The sequence below is a fragment of the Rhinatrema bivittatum genome, chromosome 8 (genome assembly GCF_901001135.1).
Source record: "Rhinatrema bivittatum chromosome 8, aRhiBiv1.1, whole genome shotgun sequence".
Taxonomy (NCBI): Eukaryota; Metazoa; Chordata; class Amphibia; order Gymnophiona; family Rhinatrematidae; genus Rhinatrema; species Rhinatrema bivittatum.
In genome coordinates, this window is record NC_042622.1 from 216160998 (window position 1) to 216181506 (window position 20509).

General features: G+C 43.3%; 1 protein-coding gene across 1 annotated transcript in view; it reads right to left on the reverse strand.

Annotated features, from left to right (window-relative positions):
- The window catches only part of TMEM132E (transmembrane protein 132E), a 1436548-nt gene extending 1424691 nt beyond the window's left edge, over positions 1–11857 (reverse strand). The window contains exon 1 of the mRNA XM_029613101.1: positions 10669–11857. Within this exon, the coding sequence (XP_029468961.1) occupies positions 10669–10729 (61 nt within the window). The 5' untranslated portion in view covers positions 10730–11857. The remainder of the gene's footprint in view (positions 1–10668) is intronic.
- Positions 11858–20509: the final 8652 nt, after the last annotated feature.

Here is a 20509-nt window from a genome sequence, read left to right on the forward strand (position 1 = left end):
GACACAGAGAGAGATAATGCTTTCAGAGAAGCGCGAAGACAAATTCTCATTCCAGAGGAGGCGGTACACAGGCAGAATGACTCTATCTAAAGAAAAGTTAACAGAAGACGGTTGCCAATATTGCAAGTTTTTGAGTATTTGTTTCTTCTCAGAGCTCAGCCTAGCTGAGCCCTGCCCTGGAGGAATGGATAGAGGTCCCAGTGTTGGGACCACTATCCACAATTTCATTTAAACTCCAAGAGAAATTGGAAGGCATTTATTTTGCTATTATTGTAGTGTTTAAAGGGTCAGTACTTTGTGTGAGCCCTGAAGTGCTTTAAAACAGCTGTTTTCTTTTATGGAGATATCTTTGGTCTCTAATTTGGAGCGAGGGCATGACCTGGGATGCCTTTTCGCAGTACATCATTAGGTGTAGACATTTTTAGGGTACAGCATACCAACGTGTACTCCCACCTCTATGCTAAAGGTCCTGAGTTTTTTGTCCTTAAGCATGAAGTAGTCTTCGGCCCTTGTCTCTCCTTGGTGCCTTTTTGGGGACTAAAGGAGAGATCCGCGATGTCTCCACTAGGGATTACAACTGCCAGTGAATGCACATGCACAATAACAGAACAACTGGAGTAAATAAGTCACTTTAGACACGTGGATAGCAAAATGAAAATAAGCTCCCCTGAGAATAACAAAGGCAAGAAAGGAAATGGATGAGAAAAATCAGCGTGGGCAAGGCAAATAAATTAAAAGCATAGTACTACTTGCTGAGTGCACACGTTAAGACGGAGCCCAAGCTGGGATGTTGCATTAGTGGTAGAATAAAATGAGAATAGCAGATTAATGGGGGTCACTGTGCCTTCAGCCACTGCATCATCATAGCCAGCAGGGATGATCTTTAGAGGGGGCGGGGCCCAGGGTGAATCTATTGCACAGGTGGGCCCTGCAACGCCGGCTGACAGGAAGTTATTGTGTTGGAGATGGGGTTACCATGGCAATGCCCCCCCCCCAGGGTGGAACACAGGTTGGTCGCCCCTGTTTGATCTCCCCTTAAGGACAGCCCTGATAGCCAGGTCTTCACTTAGACCTAGACTTGATCCAGGCTCTTGGATAGTGGTTTTAAACCTTTTGAAACTGGGGGGGGGGGGGAGGTGGTTGAAAACATTGCTTTAGGATTTGCTACACAGTGAATGATTGTTTTAACTGATAAATGCACCAGTGTACCTTATACTGACAGAGGCCAATATTCAGCTGTTATCTGGCTGAACAAACTTATCTGGCTAACTTGGCTGAGACATTCAACTCGGCTCTCTTATAGTTAGCCAGATGGCAGTCCTACACTTATCTGCATAACTAAGGGCCTGATTCATCAATATATATTTCCCAAAGGCACGGCATGGGAGAAAAGCCTTCATGAATCAGGCACCAAACTGGATAATGCTGAATATCGGCATTTATCTGGCTAAGAGCCTCATTTACTAACCACTTTTCCCATAGATGCAGAATGGGAGAAAAGCCTTCATAAATCAGGCCCTAAGGTAGCCGGACAAGTGGCTTTGTCCCGTAATGGCCCCCAACCTGCCCCTCCATTAGCCAGCTAACGTTTAGCCAGATAAAAAGGAGCCAGTATTCAAACAGCACCGTTTAGCCATCTAAGCCTATTCCAAATATCTGGCCCAGAGTTCCTTAAATAGATCCTCCTTTCCAGGTCTGTTCTAAATCCATCTGGATTCCTCCTATCCCCTTGGATGGAGCTCCTTCTTCTCTGTCAGCAGTCCCTCTTTTTTTTCCAGCAATTTGGTCTAAAGCGTCAGCAATGACAAGAAGTGGCCTGCACTACTCTCCCTCCTGGAGGGTGCACACTGATTTTATCCCTTGTGGGGACTGGGTCACCCTCCCAGGTTAAACAGGGACTCGCAGGCTTTACTACTGGCTGATCCCCATTTGTATCTGGCTGGAAGTTCCCAGCAGAGCTAGTTACCCCGCATCAGCCTGCCTCTATCCCCCACCCCAGAGGCGGTTAATCGGGGCCACCAAAAAGCAGGGGCCATCCAGACCCAGGTCCCCAAATCTATAGGGGCCCTCACCTTCCCAGGAACTGTCATTGCCAGCCCCACTGATCCAGAAAAAATTATTTTTTTTTTATGTTGCCTAGAAGTGCACAGCTCTCAGACTGTAAGTCATGCAGCGCCTCAACAACCAAGTCCTCACAATACTTTGGAAACAACGTGCAAGTTCCAAGGGTTGAAGAGAGGGGAGATGAAACCTTGAATGGGGGAAGAGAAAGTGGGAGAAATGACAGGGGATAAAAAGGATGGTGGGAGGGAAGGGTGTAGGAAGGAGAGCAAAGAGCACCAGGGACTGAGGGAGGACTGGGAATTGAGGGGAGGCAGGAGGAGGAGGTAAAGGGAAACCACACCCTGGATAGTGGAGAGAGTCAGGAAGAAAGGACCGAGGATGAAAGGAGAGGGAGAGAGGATCGGTGGGAGAGGAAGACAGGACCCATGATGGGGGAAAAGAGAAGACTGAGAGCACTGGGGATGGGATGAGAGAGTGGGGATCCTTAGGGTTGAGGGGAAGGGGAGGAATCCAGGAACATAATCTAGGAGAAAGGAGTGAACATAGCAGAAAGAAGAAAAGGAGGAATGGGGAAAGGAGAGCAGGTAGGAAGAAGAAAAGGAAGAGAAAGCATTCAAACATGCAGACCAAGAAGGGAGAGAACGAACTGGAACAGAAGAAAAGGAGAGCACTAGAGAGAGAGAGAGAGAGAAAAACAAAGGAACAGAGATAAGAAGAAAAATAAGAGACGTGCTGAGCCAGAAAATCACTCCAAGGCGCCAAAGTCTGGAAAGTGTTTTATTGTCTAATAGGGAATATGAATAATGCAGAGTAAAATATCCTGGGACTTAGTTCAATGTCTCTGACCTGGACAAGGCACCCAGAGAGAGTTTACATGCTGGTAACAGCTGGATTTTCAGCACTGAACTGACTTTGTGGTGCATTAATAACTCTCTCTCTCTCTATGCAGGATGTGCCCTCCAGTCCTGAGGCTTTTGGATTTGAAATATTCTGTGATGACGTCACTTTAATAACGTGATTTTTGGGTGCACTTTGAGAGCAGATTGCTTCAATTACCCACAGGGACAGTCCACCGAACGACCTTTCCCAAACTAACCTGCTTGGCCACTGCTGGCACTGCGGGGGAGGGGGGGGGAACAAGAGCTCTGGGAGTCTTTATTCTTAACCCCCGACAACATCGGCCCCCTGTAAGCAATGTTTGGACACTCAAAGGTATTGCGGGCAAACAGGGAAGCCCCGGCAGGGCTCCATTAGATTCCACCGGAGGCGGGGGGGCGACATTTACACGGGGCAGCAAAACAGGTAGCACGGGGCTCTGGCATCAGAAGGGGGATCCCCCTCGCTCTCCCTTCTCCCCTCAGTCGTCTCATTCAGCCTGCGAAGAAGGCTCCAAGACTAAGATGGCACTGGCGGCAGTCAGCCTCTGAAATCGATTTGCTGGGGAGCTGAGTGGCGCAGCTCGCTGTGTTTACCCCCTCCAGGCAATCTGTGGGTGGTGTCCCCTGTTCAAGAGCTTGTCCAGTTCTAAGCAGGGCTCTTCTCCCCGCCTGTGACATTTCAGTCTCGGGTCCCTGCTTTCGGGGCAGGCTCTCCATTTTCTGACCCAGGAAGATTTCATTTTGTAAAGGCGTTGGCACTACAATTACAGGATCTTCTGAAGTCCTGGTGGTCTAACCCTGCCCTCATCATTTAAGGGCCATAGACACAGCATGAAAAAAAAAACATTACTACATCTGGCCCTTAATTTTTGTTATTTATTTTATTATTGTCATAAGCATACAGCAAAAAAAAAAAAGAAAACTCAAATTACATGATAAAAAATATATGCTGTTTATAATCCTTATATAAAGAGAGTACGCAGTTTCACAATGTGCCATCACAACTTTTCTCTTATTTTTTGCAAAACAAACAGTAAACAGTCAAAAGAAGGTTTCAGACCCTGTCATCTGGCCCTTAACTCTTGATCCTGTCCCTGTCCAGCACATAGAGTTTGTTCTTGCGCTCCCACTAGTGGTTGCTGTGGTTCAGTGCAGCTCTAAGTAGCACTCAACTGTTTGCAATAGCAACAGGAAAATTGCTCATCACCGCACAAATCTGCAGACCCAGGACACAACCCAAAATACAGAGCAGAGGTCCAATGTAAGCCCCCACGTAGAAGAGACACAAGCAGTGTGTGGACATCAGTGTTCATGTTCCTGTCCTGACTGTACACACTAACTAATAACGCTGAATGTAGTCTGCCCTTGAGACTATCTTAGGAAGAGACAGAACGTTTATAAATAAACAAGTGCTTTCTTCTTACTATTACCATACAGTAAAATGAGATCTTCCTCATTTTTAAAGAAACATATACATTCAGTACTACTCAGGATTTCAAAGTACAGACAGTAAGCAGTAATATTCACCCCTCTATCAGTTAGTTTACGGCTCTGTTAAACCAAGTATTTATTTAAAAACACATTCTATCCTGCTGATCCAAAACATTTGCTTGCAGCAGGAAACAAGATAACATCCACAATATCAATATAAAACACACATACATAATATATATAGATAAAATTAGGATAAACAAACCAAAGTTAAATTTCAAAATTCTTTAAACTGCTCCCTGCAATTCCCATAAGCCCTTGACAGCACTAACGTTCAGGGCAGTATCACAAATTACATCACACAGAAGAGTAGCTGGTTAGTTTGTGTGTGTGGTGTGATTTCATTTATGACATCATACTGAATAGGAGCCAATTAGATCTAGCCAGTAAGGCAACTCATGATGACACTCTTGCAAACATGTCTGCTCCCAGTGTTATAGTACAAAGAAGGCTTAGCTCATCATTGCAGCAGGAAATACATTGTATTCACACTTTTTAAACTTCTCAGCCATGGAACCTAGCAATCCCATCTGCTGCACTATAAAGAGCCTCTCAAACACTAGATGAGAAGGGTTTAGAAATGAGTGCAGTAATATGCCCCGAAACATTTTTGCTGCTTTTTCTACCTACCCAATCAGCACAAGGAACATGGCTACCCTGTTATTTTATCCTAAAATACCAGGGAAACAGTCTCTATCCTGAATTTGCTATTAGTACAAAAATTTATAAAACCTGCCAAAGACATAGGGAGAGTCGATCACACTGCAGCTTTTGTAATTAAGCACACAAGACAGGAGTGGAGAGGATGCTCATGAAGCTATTCCGACACTAGCACCAAAGTGTGCAAACCTCCTCGCTCCTTACGATCAGAGAGTAAATGCATGCTTGAAATTCCATCTGTAAAAATTGCCCGACTTGAGACTACAAGAGGAAGCTGGGCCGCTATTCTGGAATTCTTTACCAGACCAAATAAGAACTATAGATTGTCTCAGTTCTTTAAGAAAAAAAAATGCTGAAGACTTTTTGTTTAAAATGGCATTTAATGAATCACAAGCTGCCTCATAATCTTTGTTCTGCTTACGTTTGCAGGTTTTTAGTTCTGCCTTTCAGATGTTTTTCCGCTGTTTATGTGTATTGTTTTTGTTTTAAATCTATCTTCTGTATGCTTTTACTCTTTTGTAATCAGCTTTGAACTATTTAGTTGGTATAAAGCTGAAAAACTGTTTTCATAAATTTGAATTCAAAGTCATAGGCCAGTCCTGTGGCAGAGCAGTGTGCTACCATGTGGAAGAGCCAGGTTTGATTCCCAGGGCAGATACTGCATTCCCTGGGCCAGTCCATGCTGCAGGAGGACCTGCTGGCCAGACTCAGGGTTTTGGTGCCAACTGTGGTATGTGGCCCCTGCTGAAGAACTTGGACTGGGGGGCAGGGTTTATAAAACAGAGGGGAAATCGGGGTAATTATGAAGACCCCCAACAGAGGCTGGTTCCGAAGGAGCCGAGTTCATGGTGCACATTCAGGTTTTTAAGTGCTTGGTTACCAGGAATAGTGAAGGAGTTCCCAGCTCACCAATTAGTGCAAAAAGCTAGAACATCAAAGCGATAAAACCCTGTGCCCAAACATAAGAAAGCTACTACATGAACAGGCTTCTCCGCAGAGCTGAAGTGAAATAATAAGAACATAAGAAACTGTCATACTGGGTCAGACCAAGGGTCCATCAAGCCCAGTATCCTGTTTCCAACAGTGGCCAATCCAGGCTACAGGTGCCTGGCAAGTACCCAGAAAGAAACCTCAGAAAGAAAAGGTTGATGCCTCGCTGACAGATCTCTAGTTTGATAAAAAAAATTTAGAAAACAAAACGGAAAACACCGATTCGGATGATTAAGATCAGTAATAATTCCGGATACGGATTTTTAGGCCGCCTTTCCAAGTATTAATGTAAAGGTCAGTGGAAAATGCTCACTAAGACAAACGGCATATCGAACTCCTGCCACAATAAGTGAGGGCATAGAAGCTGAATTCCTGGAAAGAGCACCGACGAAAGTAAGCCCTGAGAATATGGCACCAGGACAACTTTCCGGGTGAAAATTATATTTTAAGCCAGCTTGAGAAATTCAAGTATGCAAGGTGCTACAAAAGGCGTGCTCTTTGTTTTTGCTCCACGAACCATGTTTTTCAGTGACTTCCTTTTGGTCATGTACAGTAGGATTTGCAGCGTTTACCTTTATTAACAACTTCCTCGCAAGCGTCAAATGACTACTACCGATGCGTGCTCGGTACATTACAAAATATTATGGAGTAGATAATCCTTTCATTCTGCCACTTCGGCAAACCCCCCTCAGCAGTTTGAGATAATCAAAGTGAAACCGCGGGGCTAGTTTTGTTCTGATGACTACACAAAGTTAGACTCACTTTTTTTTATGTGGGTGCTCTTTTCTTTGTTTTTTTCTTTTAGGCAGAAATACCCAAGGTTAAGTGCCTCCCCCACCAAGCCCCATCCCGGGACCACCTCCAGACATGTGGGTAAGACTTAAGCCGCGTGGCTCACACAGGCGAGTCCTTTCACCTGGGTACAGAGCAGGCCAATCACCAGAAAGTCCATTTCAGAAGCAATTCTACCTGTGCAAGGGGCTCCAATTATTGCCCTCCCCACTTAAATATTTCTCCTACGACACAATATAATTAACAAGGGGGCATAATAATAGATCATATAAGTCAGAATACATGCAGAAGAAAATGGACAGACAGAAGAGAGGAGGGGATGAAAATGTCTAACTATATAACACTTCACAGACATTCGAAATGTTGCTGGAAGCTAGAGTGGGCAGTTGGGAATCCACAACAATGTGATCCGTTCCCCCTCAATCTCATGGCTCCAGTGGATCCAAGACCACGTGTGCATTTTCTAGGACTTTACTTCAAGCACCAATATTTCTTGCTTCTTGACTTTGTTACCTGTGCAGACAAAGCAAACTGCCAACGAGGTGATGCCCGCTGGATTGCTTCCTGGCTATTTCAGTAACATCTCCATACAATCACAAAAGAGGCAGCTTATTATGCTTTCTAGTCTCCACTTTCACTGTCACACACATTAATTAGCAGCACCAAGCCACTTGTAAGACAATACTTGTCTTTGCTGTCATTACTACCCGCCTGAAGCCTGAACACAGTACAAAGCTTCCAAGGGAATCGGTCACACTCCCCTGGCCATGGTATTGTCCAGAGAAAAATATATTGAGAATGGAATCAACGCAATCCCGGAAACCAGAGCTCTTGCAAGCTCGACCATGATCACCTGAAAGTGCTATGTATTGAATATAGGCGGCACTTGCCCCTTTCTGAGCACAGGCCCCAGTCACAGTGCTTGAGGGTGTCTCCCTATTGTATCTACAGAAAAAAAAAAAAAAAAATTCTCAGCAAATATGGCACCATATCTTATCCAACAACTCAGTGAAAATTGGATGCCTTCACGCTGACCCCAGCCCATGCTGATCACCTCCTTGTCTTTCCCTGTTCTTGCTTTCTACACTACTCATTTATTTCAGCACACCATTGTAAGTGATTAACTTCAGCTCTTGTTTCAGAATATTATGGTATTGAGGAGTTTCAGCTGCATTTCTCCGGTGTTTAATAGTCATCTAGAAATCTAGACACCGAATCGCCTAACAAAATGCTAAACTGTACAACATGTATGGCCTCCCTCTTCCCCATATTCATTCAAGCTACTAGAAGGGGGCCATCAATCACCTCGAGGAAAACAATGTCGCTCATGAAATAAAACATTATTAGCCACCTACCAGAATACAGCTGTGAAAATGGAAGTGCAACTTTACTCTAAAGAAAGTGACGTGAAAGGCATCGCCAAGCACGCCTAGATATCTGCATCTCTGAAAGCAGATTTTTCTGTTAAAAGTTACAACTTAAGTGCATTTTACTTAAAGCACCCTTTTTTCACTGTTTGCAATTCCACTCATCGAATAGTTTAATAGTTTCTCCAATCTCACATTCTCTTCAGCAAGTACTTATCTGCCTGCTGAGCGAAACAACAATTGCAAGTGCTTCAGCTAAACATTTACAAACGTTGCTCCAGGTTTTCTGTAATTCAACAGCATTCATGCTTCCTCCTCTCCCGCAGAACTGATCTCAATCTCGGAAAAACAGGAGTGAGACACAAAACAGACAAATCAGTTCTCATAGAATTTGCTTTAAGTCCTTCTCTGCTTTCAAATGCAGGAGGTCAGGGGGTATGAAACTGCGTGTTAGCTCTGAGAGATTTCTTATAAGGCATGAAAACCTCTCATGCCCCGTCCTCTCATTTGAAGATGACATTCAGTACAAAGGAAGCAACTGTAATTATGCAAGAGAGCTGCAAAGGCTAGTGGATAAGTACAGCAACGAGAACCAAACCGATGCACCCAGAAGAGGAAAGAAACACCACAATAGCAACAGAACCCCTTGCAAGCGCTGTACTCACAGCACCATCTGGCCACAGCACATTAAAAGCTCCTGTAGTCTACAGAATGGCATTTCAGCTTCTGCTCTGAGTGGGAAGCATTTAGAACACAAGAAAAACCATTTCTACGCATCAAAAAAAAAAAATTGTGTTAAAAAAAAGTGATGTCCCGATAAATTCCTCTTCAGAGATGATTCAACAGATTACATGTGCAGCACAGCTAGGCCGGCCATCTACCCCCAGCAAAGGGCAGAGTAGCACCAGCAGGTAATCCCCAGTGGCAGCAAATGATTTCACAGCATACCATGCAAACAGCTTCAATAAATTATAGGGTTAAGGTAAGTGATTTGAATGCTGTTCATGAAAACAGAGCATCGTTTATCTGAAGCCTGCAGAAATAGGGAAAGGGCATTCTGGCACACACAAAAAAACAAGTCAGGAAGCGCAATGCAACTCTGAATCCAGGACAACCCATTGGCCGGATGTACTAAGGGTTTTATCCCATTTCATGACTATGGGATAAATGTTTTGTAACATATGGGCCATAATATGGTATCCCTACAAGTCCATGTCTCTTATTCCTGTCTGCACACTGCACTTGAATGCAGGTGCCACTTTAATGAAATCAATGAAAAAGCAGATCAAGACTTTGATCTTTATTCCAATTCTCTTGTTAAGGCAGGAGCACTGCACGATGGTTAATTCTTTGGATTTTTCTTCCTGGCAGCAATCCATCACAAAGCTCAGCGATGCAATCTGTCATTGCATTACAGTTCCGAATACACTCTAGTATTTTAGTGTTTCAACAAGACGGGATGGGCAGCTTTTCTGCCCTAGAATGGAAGTGAATATTTAATGGCTCAAAGCTAAAATGAAAAAATGTGACTAGCATACACTGAGAAAAATAATGCAGGGTTGGAAAATGCAGATTTTGGAAGAGCGGTACATGGAGAGAAACAATCAACAATTTATATCAATAGACAAATGATCCCATCCCCTCTACAAGGAACAGCTCTGCTGAGAAGTCTTGGCTACATTAAACCCTTGGTATTTCCACCTTGTACTGCCTATACTCAATTAACAGCCGTAACCAACGCTTTCCATGGCTTATAGTATTTATATTATTTACATTAAACGACAGCAACTCTGCGCTGCCAGTTTGCATTAAATGCAGCAACTGGGTATTGCTGAGATTTCCCATCTTGGCAATCAATCCTGCATCTTGGCATGAACTTGATTTTGCATGACATTAAACCTTTTCTCCAAAGCTTAACTCTTTGTCCAGTTTAAGCTACTGCATTCTTGCTTTGCAAAAAAAAAAAACAACCCAAACAAACCTGCATTTGTAGTATATTGCATTCAGTCTTGCATTAACTCTTTACCACACTTGCCTGTGCCTTTAGCTTCTGCATGAACTTTGCATTGGGTTGCAATGTCCATGTTGATGCATTCTACATGTCGGCTCCTTTTTGTTTTAGATGCCATGCATTTGTTCCTTCCCACTCACCTATTGGTAAGAGGTTCTGTACAACTTAGGCAATGAAGTCAGAAAGGAGCAAACACCAAACTTCTTCCCTTCTACCTAGAAGCAGCACCCTACCCAAATCCACCCTAGCATGTGCAGACAGTCCACTGGCTGAGTGCAGACTATTTCCCAATTTTACAGGGCTGGTCTCTTGAGTGTGAACAGAACTACAGGGATCAACTGTGCATCGTTCCGTTGTGCTTCTTATAACGCTGTATACAAATGCATGAAAAGAACCAGCCCTGCGGGGCACTTACCGCTAGCTGAGAGCACCGTGAGAAGGCAGCAAAGCCCGACAGATCCAGGGCCGCGCAGCATCCTTCTGAGGCCACTAATGTCACAGAGATCAGCGTCACCCCAGCCAGAGATTAGGTCCACTACAGTCACAAGAAACCGGATTCGCCTCAGTCACAGAAATCAGGGCAGCTGAAGTTAGTCACAGGGTCCCGGAACACCAAAGGAGGACAAAATAAAACCAACCAAATCCAAAGCAGCTGCAGGAAACGAGGATCAGGACTTCCGGGCACTGTTCCAGCAGCACCTCTACCGGGCCCAGGTGATACCCTTAGGGCAGGAGTGCGAGAGGGCTCGGACCCGGGGCAGCACCCCCCAGTGGAGAGAGGCGGAGCCACAGGGTGGGTGCAGGTCAGTTCTCTCTCTGAAAGGGAAGGTGACAGGGCGTGGCCTCGACGACACGGAGAGGGGGCACGGGCACAGTGCATGGAGTGGGTCCCGAGGAACTTCTTCTCCTACCCCCTCGCCTCGCCCCCACCCAAATGCAGGGACAGGGAGACCGGACGGCGCCTCGCCCCGCTGGGCACGGTTCAGGCCGCTGTGCAGTGCGTGGCCCAAGCTCCTCGCACGTGACCAGCCCAACTGGAAGGCGCGTGAGCTCTCCTGCCCTGCACGCCAGACCCGCGAGGGGGGAAAGGAAGAGCCAATGAGAGCGCTGGGAGAGGGCGGGGGGTCAGGGAGGCAGCGCGCGCTCTCCACCTTCACACTCTCCGCCGTTTCCAGGAAGCTGGAGGTGCGCCGCAGACTCCGCGCGCTCTCAATCCTCTCCCGCCGGGAAGAAAGAAAACAAACTTGACAGCTGGTTCCTTTGCCAAGCCTTCCGGCAGTGGTGCCCAAGCAAAGACATTCAACTCAAATCCATTCTGCAAATAACAACACGGGCAAAGTTTTAGGGTAGGCTGAAAAGATGAAAGCGGAACATCCTCGCAGCTTTAAAGAATAAACCTGGTTGCACTGAAAAGAGAAGACGAAAGGTTTATTCTGTTTCCTTGGCACGTAAAACACCTTATTCCGAGGAGGTTCCCCTGAGCCAGAAACTAATCCAGAAGCGATGCAGAATTCTTCAGTCTGCAGCCACCTGCCTGAGACACAGAAGCTTCATACGGTCCTTTAAATCCCAGCCAGAGCCGCACATATGGACGGGGGAGGGGAGGTTTTAGTCCCCTTGGGACAGCAAATCTCTTGAAAAAGGAGCAGCAGTGACGGGAAAAAGGAAACTGAATAGTACATTTCCAAGGCACCAGACTGAAGGTATTGAGAAGATCCCGGTTTAGTCAGTCTTGCAGGGGCGTTGCTAGGCATGGGCTCACGATGCTCCTGCTTGATGCTATTGGAAAGTGCCTGAATCTCAGGCAGCAGAGAACAGCCCTCCGCTTCCTGCTCTAGTCCCTCCCCTCCCAGACAGTGTGCAGGGAAGTGGAGAGGAGGGGTAAACCAAGAGCGCCGCAGAGAAAAGAAGACCCTCTTTGCTCCCTTACCCACCCCATTCCCTCTTCATTCATGGACCAGAGAGCGTAAGAGCTATAGAAAATCCATCCACTATTAGGCACTCTGTGAAGAAACACAAAACCCAGGCAAAAATCACGGTGCATTTGTAGCAAACCTTGCCATACCAGAACAGCGTTATCTCCCAGGACTCACACTGCAACCTCCCTATCTATGAAAAGGCAGCACCGCAAATATTGTGATGTGCCCTAGAACACCAATACACCTCCTAATGGGAGGTGCAGATTGGAAAACAGAAGTTGGACTGCTAAAAGATCTTTACAAGCTAGTAAAATACATATGTCACACATGCAAAAAACAGACAGACCTTCACCAAATAAAGAATAGGTGATAACAAATTAGAAATATGCCAAAAAAAGAAGCCAAACTCTGCATATAATGCAATACCATAGACAATGAAACAGAAATGAATTTCTTTCCATACTGTGCAAACTACAAATATAGAAGAGATACAGATTTCCCTAAACTGAGGATTGGAGAGAAATCCATTTAATATCCATTTTTAAAAAAGGGTTCCTGAGTGATCTGGGAACCTTCAGACTGGTGAGCTTGAGGTCAGTACCAGACAAAATGGTAGAAACTATTCTGAAAAACAAAATTACTGGCCATCTGGATAAACATAAATTAATGGGACAGAACCAACATGGATTTAGCAAAGGAAAGCCTTGTTTTATAAATCTGTTAGATTTTTATTGAAGAAGTTAACCCATAATGTCCAGTGTCCTATTTAGAGGACATTTTTTTTTTATTTGGGTCATAATGGGTTAATAAACCTGTGGACAAGGGTAAGTCAGATGATATAGTGTACCTGGATTTTCAAAAGGCATTTGACGAAATCCCTCATGAGAGGATTATCAGGAAATTAGAGTCATGAGATAGGAGGCAATTTCCATTTGTGAAATGGTAACTGGCTAAAAGATTTCAAAACACAGTAAGTCTGAATGGTCATTTCTCTCAATGGAGAAAAGTAAACAGGGATCTATACTGGCACTACTGCCTTTTAATATATTTTAAAGGATGCAGAAAAGCAAATGATGGGTGAGGTTATCAGGATTGCAGATAACACAAAATTATTCAAAGTAGTTAAATCACAAGCCTATGGTGAGGAATTGCAAGAGGACCTTGTGGGACTAGGGGATTGGACACCAAAATGGCAGATGAAATTTAATGTGGACAAGTGCAAAGTGATGCATATAGAGAAGAATAATCCAAACTATAGTTTCACAAAACTGGATCACCATCTAGGAAAAGGATCTTGGAGTACTGTGGATAATAATTTGGAATCTTTGGCTTAGTGTGTGCAGTGTCAGTCAAAAAACCAAATAGAATATTAAGTATTATAAAGAAAGGAATGGAAAATAAATAGAAGATATCATAAGAACATAAGAAATTGCCATACTGGGTCAGACCAAGGGTCCATCAAGCCCAGCATCCTATTTCCAACAGTGGCCAATCCAGGATACAAGTACCTGGCAAGTACCCAAAAACTAAGTATATCCCATGCTACTAATAGCAGTGGCTATTTTTTAAATCAACTTGATTAATAACAGGTAATGGACTTCTCCAAGAACTTATCCAAACCTTTTTTTAAACCCAGCTGCACTAACCACATCCCCTGGCAACAAATTCCAGAATTTAATTGTATGAAAAATAATTTTCTCTGATTAGTTTTAAATGTGCTACATGCATGGAGTGCCCCCTAGTCCTTCTATTATCTGAAAGAGTAAATAACTGATTTACCTCAGCAGTCTCTTCTCCAAGGAGAACAGCCCTAACCTCTTTATTTAGCCTTTGGAAACCCTTCTCTGTACTTTCTCCTTTGCAACTAGTGGTAACCAGAATTGTACACAGTATTCAAGGTGTGTTCTCACCAGGGAGCAATACAGAGACATTATATTCATCATTCCTAACAAGTTCGATGTGTTATACACTATGATGCCTAGATTTCTTTCTTCAGAGCTGCCACACTATGTGGGAGAGAGAGAGAGAGACTATCTACAAGGCCCTCCTAGTAATTAAGTATTTAAATCTCTATAGGAGGGCCGCCTATTAGGTCAAGGTGAGGTGTTATGGGTGGTTTTGAGTTTAAGGGCCAGTTTCACATGTAACATGAGACGTACGAACAGTGATGGTACCCTTAGAGTCCATCAAGCTAGGGTGAGAGAACATAGTACAAAATTCCATCTTTGTTAGTCTTTCCTCACTCCAAATAACATCAAATCTTCACCAAGGTGTACTGTGCTGTTCGTACAGCTCATGTTACATGAGATACTTGCCCCTAAACCCAAAACCACCCATAACAATTCACCTCAACCTAATAGGCGGCCCTCCTATAGAGATTTTAAATAGGTGCACACAGCCAGACCTTCCCTAGAGGTTCCCTCCCCTCCCCCTCCCCAACATTCATGCCATGTACTACAGCACTTTCACTTGCATTATAACATTAACACCATAACACATTTTGAAGAATGATGCAGTTCATTACTTCACTTGTCATTTTCCTATCCAAATCATTTAAAAATATATTGAAAAGCACAGATCCCAGTACAGATCCCTGAGGCACTCCACTGAGAAAATTGTCCATTTAATCCTACTCTCTGTTTCCTGTCTTTTAACCAGTTTGTAATCCATGAAAGGACATCACTACCTATCCCATGCCTTTTTACTTTTCCTAGAAGCCTCTCATGAGGAACTTTGTCAAACGCCTTCTGAAAATCCAAATACACTACATCTACCGGTTCACCTTTATCTACATATTTATTAACCCTTTCAAAAAAGTGAAGCAGATTTGTGAGGCAAGACTTGCCTTGGGTAAAGCCATGCTGACTTTGTTCCATTAAACCATGTCTTCCTATATGTTCTGTGAATGGAACAACTCCCCTATGAGGAAAGACTAAAGAGGTTAGGACTTTTCAGCTTGGAGAAGAGACGACTGAGGGGGGATATGATAGAGGTGTTTAAAATCATGAGAGGTCTAGAACAGGTAGATGTGAATCGGTTATTTACTCTTTCGGATAGTAGAAAGACTAGGGGACACTCCATGAAGTTAGCATGGGGCACATTTAAAACTAATCGGAGAAAGTTCTTTTTTACTCAACGCACAATTAAACTCTGGAATTTGTTGCCAGAGAATGTGGTTCGTGCAGTTAGTATAGCTGTGTTTAAAAAAGGATTGGATAAGTTCTTGGAGGAGAAGTCCATTACCTGCTATTAAGTTCACTTAGAGAATAGCCACTGCCATTAGCAATGGTTACATGGAATAGACTTAGTTTTTGGGTACTTGCCAGGTTCTTATGGCCTGGATTGGCCACTGTTGGAAACAGGATGCTGGGCTTGATGGACCCTTGGTCTGACCCAGTATGGCATTTTCTTATGTTCTTATGTTCCACTATTTTTCCTGGCAATGAAGTCAGGCTAACTGGTCTGTAATTTCCCAGATCGCCCCTGGAGCCCTTTTTAAATATTGAGGTTACATTAGCCACCTCCATGAATGATTTTAATGATAGGTTACAAATTTTAACTAATAGATCTGAAATTTCATTTTTTAGTTCCTTCAGAACCCTGGGGTGTATACCATCTGGTCCAGGTGATTTATTACTCTTCAGTTTGTCAATCAGGCCTACCACATCTTCTAGGTTCACAGTGATTTGGTTCAGTCCATCTGAATGATTACCCAGTACGGGTATCTCCCTAACATCCTCTTCAGTAAACACCGAAGCAAAGAAATCGTTAAATTTTTCTGCGATGGCCTTATCTTCTCTAAGTGCCCTTTTAATCCCTTGATTATCTAACAGTCCAACTGTCTCCCTCACAGGCTCTCTGTTTCCGATATACTTTTTAAAGTTTTTACTGTGAGTTTTTGCTTCTACGGCCAACTTCTTTTAAAATTCTCGCTTAGCCTGTCTTATCGATGTCTTACATTTAACTTGCCAATGCTTATGCATTATCCTATTTTCTTCTATTGGATCCTTCTTCCAATTTTTGAATGAAAATCTTTTGGCTAAAATAGCCTCTTTCACCTCACCTTTTAACCATACTGGTAATCGTTTTGCCTTCCTTCCATCTTTCTTAATGTGTTGAATACATCTGGACTGTGCTTCTAGAATGGTATTTTTTAACAATGTCCACGGCTCTTGCACACTTTTTACCTTTATAGCTGCTCCTTTCAGTTTTTTTCTAACTATTTTTCTCATTTTATCAAAGTTTCCCTTTTGAAAGTTTAGCGCTAGAGCCGTGGATTTGCTTATTGTCCCCCTTCCAGTCATTAATTCAAATTTGATCATATTATGATCACTATTGCCAAGCGGCCCCACCACTGTTACCTCTCTCATCAAATCCTGTGCTCCACTGAGAATCAGATCTAAAATTGCTCCCTCTCTCATCAGTTCCTGAACCAATTGCTCCATAAAACTGTCATTTATTCCATCCAGGAACTTTATCTCTCTAGCATGTCCTGATGTTACATTTACCCAGTCTATATTGGGGAAACTGAAATCTCCCATTATTATTGCACTACCAATTTGGTTAGCTTCCCTAATTTCTCTTAGCATTTCATTGTCCATCTCACCATCTTGGCCAGGTGGATGGTAGTATACTCCTTTCACTATTCTCTTCCCCAACACACAAGGGATTTCCACCCATAAAGATTTGATTGTGCATTTAGTCTCATGCAGGATTTTATCCTGTTGGACTTTATGACATCCTGGACATAAAGCCCCACCCCACCTCCCAGATGCTCCTCTCTGTCATTGCAATGTAATTTGTACCCTGGAATACCACTGTCCCATTGGTTATCCTCCTTCCACCATGTCTCTGAGATGCCAATTAAGATCTGCTATACTTTCTAACTCCCATCTTACTTCTTAGACGTCTGCCATTAGCATACAAACATTTCAAAGTGTGTTTTTTCTTTGTATTTTCATTCTGCTTTTTAATTGATAGGAATAAATTGGAATCTTTTAGCTCAGGTGAGTTTTTAATTACAGGCACTTGGACTACTTTTCTTATTATTGGAACCTCACTGTCGGGATGCCCTAATTCTAATGCGTCATTAGTATCCTTTGAAGATACCTCCCTCCGAACCATGCGCTGCTGAGCAACTCTTGACTTTCCCCTTTGTTCTAGTTTAAAAGCTGCTCTATCTCCTTTTTAAAGGTTGGCGCCAGCAACCTGGTTCCACCCCGATTAAGGTGGAGCCCATCTCTTCAGAAAAGACTTCCCCTTCCCCAAAAGGTTGCCCGGTTCCTTTCAAAACTAAATCCCTCTTCCTTGCACCATCGTCTCATCCACGCATTGGGATTCCGGAGCTCTGCCTGCCTCTGGTGACCTGCGCATAGAACAGGGAGCATTTCAGAGAATGCTACCCTGGAGGTTCTGGATTTAATCTTTCTACCTAAGAGCCTAAATTTGGCTTCCAGAACCTCCCTCCCACATTTTCCTATGTTGTTGGTGCCCACATGTACCAAGACAGCCAGCTCCTCCCCAGCACTATCTAAAATATTATCTAGGTGACACGTGATGTCCGCCACCTTCACACCAGGTAGGCATGTTACTATGCGATCCTCACACCCACCAGCCACCCGGCTGTCTACATTCCTAATAATCGAATCACCAACTATGACAACCGACCTAACCCTTCCCTCCTGGGCAGTAGCCCTGGGAGACACATCCTTGGAGCGAGAGGACAATGCACCACCTGGAGAGCAGGTCCTGGCTACAGGATCCTTTCCTGCTGCACCAGGTTGATGCTCTCTGATCATGAGATCTTCTTCCTCCAGGGCAGCACCAGGACTGCCAGGCTGAAGTTGGGACTTAAGAACATAAGAAGAACATAAGAACATGCCATACTGGGTCAGACCAAGGGTCTATCAAGCCCAGCATCCTGTTTCCAACAGTGGCCAATACGGGCCATAAGAACCTGGCAAATACCCAAAAACTAAGTCTATTCTATGTTACTGTTGCTAGTAATAGCAGTGGCTATTTTCTAAGTCAACTTAATTAATAGCAGGTAATGGACTTCTCCTCCAAGAACTTATCCAATCCTTTTTTAAACACAGCTATACTAACTGCACTAACCACATCCTCTGGCAACAAATTCCAGAGTTTAATTGTGCATTGAGTGAAAAAGAACTTTCTCCGATTAGTTTTAAATGTGCCACATGCACATTTATTTAGTCTTTCTATTATCTGAAAGACTAAATAACCAATTCACATCTACCCGTTCTAGACCTCTCATGATTTTAAACACCTCTATCATATCCCCCCTCAGCCGTCTCTTCTCCAAGCTGAAAAGTCCTAACCTTAGACTTTCATCATAGGGGAGCTGTTCCATTCCCCTTATCATTTTGGTCGCCCTTCTCTGTACCTTCTCCATCGCAACTATATCTTTTTTGAGATGTGGCGACCAGAATTGTACACAGTATTCAAGGTGCGGTCTCACCATGGAGCGATACAGAGGCATTATGACATTTTCTGTTTTATTCACCATTCCCTTTCTAATAATTCCCAACATTCTGTTTGCTTTTTTGACTGCCGTAGCACACTGAACCGACAATTTCAATGTGTTACCCACTATGACACCTAGATCTCTTTCTTGGGTTGTAGTACCTAATATGGAACCTAACATTGTGTAACTATAGCATGGGTTATTTTTCCCTATATGCATCACTTTGCACTTATCCACATTAAATTTCATCTGCCATTTCGATGCCCAATTTTCCAGTCTCACAAGGTCTTCCTGCAATTTATCACAATCTGCTTGTGATTTAACTACTCTGAACAATTTTGTATCATCTGCAAATTTGATTACCTCAATCGTCGTATTTCTTTCCAGATCATTTATAAATATATTGAAAAGTAAGGGTCCCAATACAGATCCCTGTGGCACTCCACTGCCCACTCCCTTCCACTGAGAAAATTGTCCATTCAATCCTACTCTCTGTTTCCTGTCTTTTAGCCAGTTTGTAATCCCCGAAAGGACATTGTCACCTATCCCAAGACTTTTTACTTTTTCTAGAAGCCTCTCATGAGGAACTTTGTCAAACGCCTTCTGAAAATCCAAGTACACTACATCTACCAGTTCACCTTTATCTACATGTTTATTAACTCCTTCAAAAAAGTAAAGCAGATTTGTGAGGAAGGCTTGTCTTGGGTAAAACCATGCTGACTTTGTTCCATTAAACCATGACTTTCTATATGTTCTGTGGCAGTGGAGTGCCTCAGGGATCTTTGATGTTTAGAACACTTTCCACTATTTTTCCTGACACTGAAGTCAGGCTAACTGGTGTGTAGATTCCCGGATCGCCCCTGGAGCGCTTTTTAAATATTGGGGTTACATTAGCTATCCTCCAGTCTTCAGGTACAATGGATGATTTTAATGATAAGTTACAAATTTTTACTAATAGGTCTGAAATTTCATTTTTTAGTTCCTTCAGAACTCTGGGGTATATACCAATTGGTCCAGGTGATTTACTACTCTTCAGATTGTCAATCAGGCCTACCACATCTTCTAGGTTCACCATGATTTGGTTCACTCCATCTGAATCATTACCCATGAAAACCTTCTCCAGTACGGGTACCTCCCCAACATCCTCTTCAGTAAACACTGAAGCAAAGAAATCATTTAATCTTTCTGCGATGGCCTTATCTTCTCTAAGTGCCCCTTTAACCCCTCGATCATCTAACGGTCCAACTGACTCCCTCACTGGCTTTCTGCTTCGGATATATTTAAAAACGTTTTTACTGTGAATTTTTATCTCTACAGCCAACTTCTTTTCAAATTCTCTCTTAGCCTGTCTTATCAATGTCTTATATTTAACTTGCCAACGCTTATGCATTATCCTATTTTCTTCTGTTGGATCCTTCTTCCAAATTTTGAATGAAGATCTTTTGGCTAAAATAGCTTCTTTCACCTCCACTTTTAACCATGCCGGTAATCGTTTTGCCTTCTTTCCACCTTTTTTAAAGTGTTGAATACATCTGGACTGAGCTTCTAGGATGGTATTTTTTAACAATGAGCACGCCTCTTGCATGCTTTTTACCTTTGTAGCTGCTCCTTTCAGTTTTTTTCTAACTATTTTTCTCATTTTATCAAAGTTTCCCTTTTGAAAGTTTAGCACGAGAGCCATGGATTTGCTTACTGTCCCCCTTCCAGTCAATTCAAATTTGATCATATTATGATCACTATTGCCAAGCGGCCCCACCACCGTTACCTCTCTCACCAAATCCTGTGCTCCACTGAGAATTAGTTCTAAAATTGCTCCCTCTCTTGTCTGTTCCTGAACCAATTGCTCCATAAAA